Genomic DNA, 8,036 nt, shown 5'->3' with positions numbered 1-8,036 from the left:
GGGACATAAATAATTAGTTAATTATAGGGTATATTGACTTGTTAGGTATAGAAGCCTGTCCTGCCCAGCCCAAATTTATTAGGGCTTTTCATGGATAGGGCCAGCAACGGGCTCCAGCCCATTCATTTTTCGGGTTGGGCATCGAGTAAGGGTCCTGTCCTGCTCAGCCTATCCATGTGCAGTCTTATCAAAAGCCAGAGTGAAATTATCACGTGTTTCTGTCTGTATTTTTCAAATTCTAGGATATTTAATTGTGATTTTTCCTATAACTATCTTACTCTACCCGACAGTTCTCGCGTTAACCACTTTGCACATAGTACTATAGTTTGTACCTCTTCCCTCCCGATGCCGCTTCTCCTCCTGTCACACCCAGCAGCTTGAGTTCTTTGTTCTTACTTCTTACTACAGAAAGATAGATATTAGAGAACGTCATAAGGGCCACGGCTGTGTTGCTCGTGTTGTTGGCTGTAATTCAACTCTGTAGAAACTTATTCATTTGTGGAGATCTCACAATAATTCGATTTTTCGATTTCACCTTGTAGATGTCTCTCTATAGTACCTTCAACTAATCGACCTCTGACATCCCATATCCATTGGGTTGGTTCGTCTTTTCCGCTTCAGTTTCCTCCTTTTTCTTGGTTGTAATTTCATTGATACATAAAATCGGTTACTGCATTAATGGCAAAAATTCCTTACTCAACTTGTCTTATGGTGCAGAGGATGAATAGGATGCCGAGGACGAGCATCGGCAACGCAGTGGTCGATGTCTGGCAGCGAGAGGTCGGCGAACTATCCGGCAGGAATTTCGTTTACAGTCTCGGCGTCTCTGAGGTCTGACTATCCATAATTCTCTAGTGTTGGCTTCCCTTTTACTATCATGCTCGCATTTTTTCTTGTTAGTTATTTGCTTGTGAATCGAATATCCTCTAGAAGAGATAAAAAAGTAGTTTTAAAACGATAAAACTATTTCAACTAGTAGTATCTCTTATGTATCAGTATTATAAGTTCATTTCTCTTCTCCATTAACAAGCTATCTTATATAAAGATCCAAATTTTGGTTTTGGGAAAATTCATGCAGTTGCTCCGTTCTCATTGGGCAGTGAACTTGGATTAGAAGCAATTTTGTCACTTCAAGAGCTGGTTGAGATTTTTGAACTAATTTATTTTGAAATTGTGCCACAATAGACGTGCCACTTTTAATGACAGTTTGTCCCTTGATGTATTAATATATTGATAGTACTGGACTCGCATTGTCTTACCTTATTTGCTGTAGGTGTAGCGCACATCTGTTGTACTTCTACTTCATCTTCACTTAGATTGGATATACCTGCATTGCTGCTCGCTGCCTACCTTGGTGCTTGCCGAGCATTGTGGCAATGTTATTTAGGGTTGTAATGAAACTGAGCAAATTACCTCTGCTTCCTTGTATGCCTACCCTAAGAAATAGGCTTAACCATGACAATATATTCCTCTGTTATTGTGGCTTACCTTCCTTAATCAGGAGCTTTTCCCAAACACCAAAAATATACCAGTTAAACAAAAAAATATCCCATTTAATTCGATCTGGCAGATTAAATGAAGCGAGAGCTTTGTTTGATTCCATGAGTGAGCGGAAAATCATTACTTGGAACTCAATGATTACTGGATATGTTCAACGGAGAGAGATGGCTAAGGCACGTCAGCTGTTCGATGAAATGCCTGAGAGGGATATTGTGTCTTGGAATTTGATGATATCAGGCTACATATCATGTCACGTTAGTCGGTACATTGAGGAGGGAAGAAAATTGTTTGATCAAATGCCGGAAAGAGATTGTGTTTCATGGAATACCATGATTAGTGGATATGCAAAAAATGGGAGGATTGACGAGGCTTTGAAGCTATTTAATAGAATGCCTGAACGTAACATTGTGTCATGGAATGCTATTATTACTGGGTTTTTATTGAATCGTAATGTGGCTCTGGCAATTGAATTTTTCAAGAAGATGCCTAGGCGTGATTCAGCATCTCTTAGTGCACTTATATCAGGACTCATTCAAAATGGTGAATTGGATGTGGCTGCTAGAATTCTGCATGAATATGGCAATATTGATGAAGGAAAAGAAGATTTGGTACATGCCTATAACACCCTGATCGCTGGCTATGGCCAAAAAGGGAGGGTGGAAGAAGCTCGACGCCTATTTGATCATATACCAAATTATCAAGGTCAAACAGATGCAGGTAAAAATAAATTTAAACGAAATATGGTTTCTTGGAATTCCATGATGATGTGCTATGTGAAAGTGGGTGATATTCTTTCTGCTAGGGATCTCTTTGATCAAATGGTAGAGCGAGATACCTTCTCTTGGAACACCATGATCAATGGCTATGTTCAAATTTCAGCTATGGAAGAGGCTTCAACCCTTTTTAGTAAGATGCCAAATCCTGACACATTTTCATGGAATTCAATAATATCTGGGTTTGCGCAGATAGGTGATTTAAAACTTGCAAAAGATTTCTTTGACAGGATGCCTCACAAAAACCTGATCTCATGGAACTCAATAATAGCAGGCTATGAGAAAAATGAAGACTATAAGGGTGCCATTAAGCTCTTCTCACAGATGAAACTTGAAGGACACAGACCAGATAGACACACGTTATCTTCAGTCCTTAGCGTCTCTACTGGTTTGGTGGATCTTTACCTTGGTAAGCAGGTACACCAGCTTGTCACAAAGACTTTTATTCCAGATGTGCCAATAAACAATTCCCTAATCACCATGTACTCAAGATGTGGAGCAATTATTGAGGCACGTAATGTATTTAATGACATGGAGCTAAAGAAGGATGTAATCTCTTGGAATGCAATGATCGGAGGCTATGCATCCCATGGCTTTGCTGCAGAGGCTCTAGAGCTTTTTGAATTAATGAAGAGGTCTAAAGTTCACCCTACGTATATATCATTTGTTTCTGTTTTGAATGCATGTGCCCATGTAGGTTTGGTTGAAGAAGGGAAGAGGCAATTCCATTCCATGATTAATGAATATGGTATTGCACCACGAGTCGAGCACTTTGCCTCCCTTGTGGACGTTGTGGGTCGGCATGGGCAACTTGAGGAAGCTTTAGATTTGATAAATAATATGCCATTTGAACCAGATAACGCCGTGTGGGGTGCACTCCTAGGTGCTTGTAGAGTCCACAATAATGTAGAATTAGCCCAAGTAGCAGCTGAAGCTTTGATCAGGCTTGAACCAAAAAGTTCAGCTCCTTTTGTATTGTTATATAATATGTATGCTGATTTAGGACAATGGGATGATGCAGAGAAAGTGAGAGTGTCAATGGAAAGAAGATCAATCAAGAAGCAAACAGGTTATAGTTGGGTAGATTCTTCCAATTGTCAATGATAGTTCTTTATTGCAGGAAGACTCCATTTTGTCGAAATGCCTCATCAGTGGGCTATCAGGTCCTCCATTCTGATTGAGATTTGTGGACTAACTATTGTGATGTTGCGTCACAATAGACTTGACAATTCTAATGACAGATCTTTCTTTCTCTATCTAGTCATTTGACTGGCAAATTTTCAATGTTATTACCGTTTGAAATTAACATTTTAATTTTAATGACAGTTATTTCTTCCTTTTTCCCTCTCATATGACTCTAAACCTTTTTATGTTATTACCATATAAAATTTGTGTCACCATGCAGTTCCTTTCACTTTTGTTGTGACACTGAATTTTACCTTCCTACTTATCCGTTCAAATAAGAGCCCCCTTGAGAGAGGTGGGGGATGAAAAAGAATACGCTTCTAATTTCAGAAACTCAGAGAGTCAAAGCTCTGAACTAATCAATGTCATGTTTTAGAGTCTTGTCCTTCAACTTGATTTACACAGCAAGCTGGAAAAGCAGAGACGTTCTGTTAGCAGTGTGGCCTTCAATGAAGATGGTGACATATTGGTGTCAGGATCTGATGACGGGAGAGTTATCCTCTGGGACTGGGAGATTGGGCATATGAAGTTGTCTTTTCATTCTGGTCACACGAGAAATGTTTTCCAAGCAAAGTTTATGCCCCACTCAGATGATCTAAGCATTGTGACTTGTGGTGCTGATGGACAGGTATTCCCTTTCATATTCTGTGACATTGTGGAAAGACTAGCATCCGATTTATGCGTGTGAACATTTCCATTCTGTCCTTTCTGTCATATCTGTTACATTTTGAAAAAGACCAGGCTATTTCCATTTGAACAGGCCATATCAGGAGCACTATCTTATAATGGTTAGCAGGTATCCCTAACTTATGCATGTATTCATCTTTACGCACCAGAAAAGTATGATATGGTTACAGCCTTACAGGACCGGGGGTTTGTGTGTGACCGTATTTGTTTATCCACTTGAAAATTGAGATGGCTATGATGTTCTATGCTGTTATTAATATTTATGAATCTTTTTATGTTATTCATTTGAAAAGGTTGATTCCTTATGAGTGGATACTCAATTTAGGTGATACATGCACTAATTCAGGAGTGTGGAGTAGTCAAAACTAAGCTACTAGGCGAACATGAAGGATGGGCTTATAAGTTGGCAATTGACCTTGGTAGCCCGCATATATTATATACTTGTGGTGAAGATGGATTAGTACAACATGTGAGTTATTTATCTTCTTTGCCTTTCTTATTTTAATTTTTTATCTTTTATTTCATTCAGTATGGGCTTCAATTGGGAAGCCCTCGGTGCTATTTCCTTTTCTGTTGTTTTAGATGAAAATCCTAAACTTGTAAATCGGATGACTGGTTGATTCTTATCTCTAAGATGCATGTACTGTTTTAAATGGAAAGTCCACTGTTGACGCCTATATCTTGCTGTGGGTAGGCTTTTTGAAATTTTAATTTTAGAATTGAATTTGCATATTCAAGTGGCTCTTGGAAACATTACAGTTTGATCTGAGAAGTGGGGCTGCAACACAACTTTTTACTTGCCAGCCAGTTGATTAAGATAGAAGGAGTTTCATGCCAGTCATCAATCTAACTGCAATTGCAATTGATCCAAGGAATCCATACCACTTGGTGGTTGCTGGGTCAGATGAGTATACTCAACTTTATCACATTCGCAAGTACAAATGGGATGGATCACCTGATTTTGGTCAACCTATTGACTTATTTTGCCCTTCACACTTGATTGGTGATGTGGGAGTTCAAATATCGAGCTTAGCCTTTTCCAAAAAGAGTGAGTTGCTCGTGTCCTACAATGATGAGTTCATCTATCTTTTTACACACGATATGGGCTTGGGACTCAGCCCAGCTCCTCAGTCCCTGGTTTCTATGAGCAGTTATGCAAGTAAAATGGGAGTTGAGCATTGCTCTGCAGAATCTCTATCAAACATGGATATGCACGAGAAAATGACTCCTCAAGTTTATATGGGCCATACAAATTCGAAGACAGTGAAGGATGTTACTTTTTTGGGGCCTAAATGTGAGTATGTGGCTAGTGGCTCAGACTGTGGCCAGATTTTCATCTGGAGAAAGAAAGGTGGAAAGCTTATTCGTGTCATGAAAACTGATAAGCATTTGGCAGACTGCATTGAATCTCATCCTCATAAAATGGTTCTTGCGAGCAGTGGATATGATCATGACGTCAAGATATGGACACCATAGGCCTTTGAGAAAGCTAGTTTACCAAAAAACATTGAGCAGGTATGAAATATCTTCTTGAGCTAATTATTTCAAGTTAAGCACACCAAGATATGATTTTATGCGGCATAATGCCTGTTATGTGTGTGAAACACTACATTGTGTAGAAAAAACTGTTTAGGTAAATCCTTGAAGTTAAAAATGATATGGGACCGTTTTAAGAAAGTCATTCTTTTGGACGTAAGACCCAAAATTTTCTATGATGGGGGACAGGGCAAAAGCAGGAAAATTGTGTTTTGTCTCTTTTTTCTTTTTTTGGGGAGGGGGGCCCATTGATACCTTATATTAATATCTGTTAAATTATATATTCAAATATTTATTAGATTAATATAATAGTAAAATTTTAGTTGTTCATTAAATTAGTTTGATAATATTTATTAAAAACAAGGATAAAAAATAATTAAAAAAATATGAAATCAAAATAGTGCCAACTAAATATAATTGCATTGATACAAGCAAAAACATATACATTTAGAAGTAATGTGAAATGCGTTAGTTATTAAGAGTCGTATTCTCTCTTTTTTTTTTATTGAATAAAATTTGTTTTTAAAATCCAAAAGAAAAAATAATTACATATTTTTTTAATAAAAGTTATGGAATGTCATTTTTCATACATCTATAATGACCACAGGATTTCATCGAAGGAAAGACTAAATTAAAAGAAACTATCTATAATAGATCCAATTAAAATTTAGAGGAGCTAATGGTTTTTTGGTGAAATGCAATGTGAAGTTCAAGAATTGTCCAAGAACATTTGTAAAGTGAGAATATAAAATCCTGCAATTTAAAGAGTGATAATTAATATTGAATTGGAGTGCTTGGGAAATAATAAAAAAGTGTGCTTCATGGCGTTGGAAAACCTCTACTTTACATGAGTGCATTTATGAATGGCGATGCTTCTGTTAGACAGGCTAGCAGTAGGTTTGGAGAAAAACATGAATTTAACAGCAATTGTATCGCGTGAATTGTTGATACGATAAGTATGGTTTATCAGGTTCTAGGGACTGCTTCGGCAGGAGGGAACTGATTTCTAAGGGTTCCCATATTTGACCAAATGACCATGATGATTTCTACGATATCTTCTCTGATGAGGACAGTGGGTGTGATGACGGCGGCGGCGGCGGCAATAGTGATGATCACATCAACAATGGTAATGGAAAGCGGTGATACTTACAATGATGCTGGTGTTAATGTTGACAAAGGCAACAATGAAACTTTTGCTGGTGGTTTTAATGATGCTGTGGGTGATAGTTTGTGTCCAACAGAACCCGTCGGCAAAGGGCTGGGTATAGCAGATAGGGTCTCCTCAATATCTGATGTTGCATCTGTTTTGACTTCCAAGGAAGAGAACTAAGCACAGAGTGTGATGGAAGAAAACTCAGCCATAGGTCAGGGTCCTCGGGAGTTGATACGGACATTGAATGCTAACAATGGTGGTTTTGATGACGAAGGTGGGGGTGGCACAGCCAGCCAAGAGGCTTTCTCAGTTGAGGCTCACAGGATCAAAACTTTTCTGAAATCTAACATAGACTAACATGAACGATTGAGTGGAATCTTGCACATTTGTGCCAAATCATAATAATATATACTAGTTTCTTAAACATTTATTCCAGATTATCTTATTTGTTTACGATCTCTGATATTTGTGCACACTTATTTCAGGGTTATTTGTGAGCCTTTTAGAGGCAGATGTGTGTTCATCCTCTGACCTGAGTACGGCACTTTTTGTGGCATGAAAAGTGAAGTGATTTACACAAAAATATATGCCTCGCCTTCTTAAATGGTGGTTTTCCATTGCTTGAAGTGTTGGCCAAATAGCAGGGCAAATATCAGCGATTGCTCACCCCCCCGGGGGGGGGGGGGGTGGGGGAACGTGATCAATTAAAGGCAGTGGTTGGTTTTAAGATACTTCTAAAGACGCAAGGTTCTTTTACGTTGTAAAAATGTATTTGAGTGAACAAGAATACCCTTTGTAGTCATGGCAGACAACTGCCTCTCGTCCTGGGCCGTAAAAGGTATTGGGCCATTTGGGTGGGTGCTTTTAAAAAATTGTAACTGAAGAATGTCCTTCATGAGTATCATTGGTTTTCTTTCTTCCTTTTTTTTATTGCTATAACTTGGATACTCTAATAATCTACTTCTCTGATACTATTTATAAGGTAGAAAGAGAGCTTTTCTTAGTTCTATTTATAAGTCATCTAATTAAATTTTTAGTATGAATATACTATTTTGCTCTCCATTTATAATAGTTATTTTTTTTCCCAAAGGTATATATGTTCAATAGAGGTAAAATTAAAAAGTTGTTATATTTTAAAGAAGAGTTAATGCAATTTAAAATTTTTTTGGTTTGTCTGAAATATATTGAAAGTGATTTTTTGA

General features: G+C 37.9%; 1 protein-coding gene and 1 pseudogene across 1 annotated transcript; both read left to right on the top strand.

Annotated features, from left to right (window-relative positions):
• Positions 1 to 720: 720 nt before the first annotated feature.
• Positions 721 to 7,264, top strand: LOC114732254 (DDB1- and CUL4-associated factor 8-like; annotated as a pseudogene).
• On the top strand, positions 752 to 3,609 carry LOC114732253 (pentatricopeptide repeat-containing protein At1g62260, mitochondrial-like). Its single transcript, XM_028919552.1, has 2 exons — positions 752 to 831; positions 1,274 to 3,609. Exon 2 carries the CDS (start codon positions 1,377 to 1,379, stop codon positions 3,375 to 3,377), a length of 2,001 nt encoding a protein of 666 aa, XP_028775385.1. The 5' UTR covers positions 752 to 831; positions 1,274 to 1,376; the 3' UTR covers positions 3,378 to 3,609.
• Positions 7,265 to 8,036: the final 772 nt, after the last annotated feature.

The sequence above is a fragment of the Neltuma alba genome, unplaced genomic scaffold (genome assembly GCF_004799145.2).
Source record: "Neltuma alba isolate B1F8T4 unplaced genomic scaffold, ASM479914v2 tig00012896_pilon, whole genome shotgun sequence".
Classification (NCBI taxonomy): Eukaryota; Viridiplantae; Streptophyta; class Magnoliopsida; order Fabales; family Fabaceae; genus Neltuma; species Neltuma alba.
Note: the sequence above shows the minus strand (reverse complement) of the source record. Positions and strands in the feature narration are given on the sequence as shown.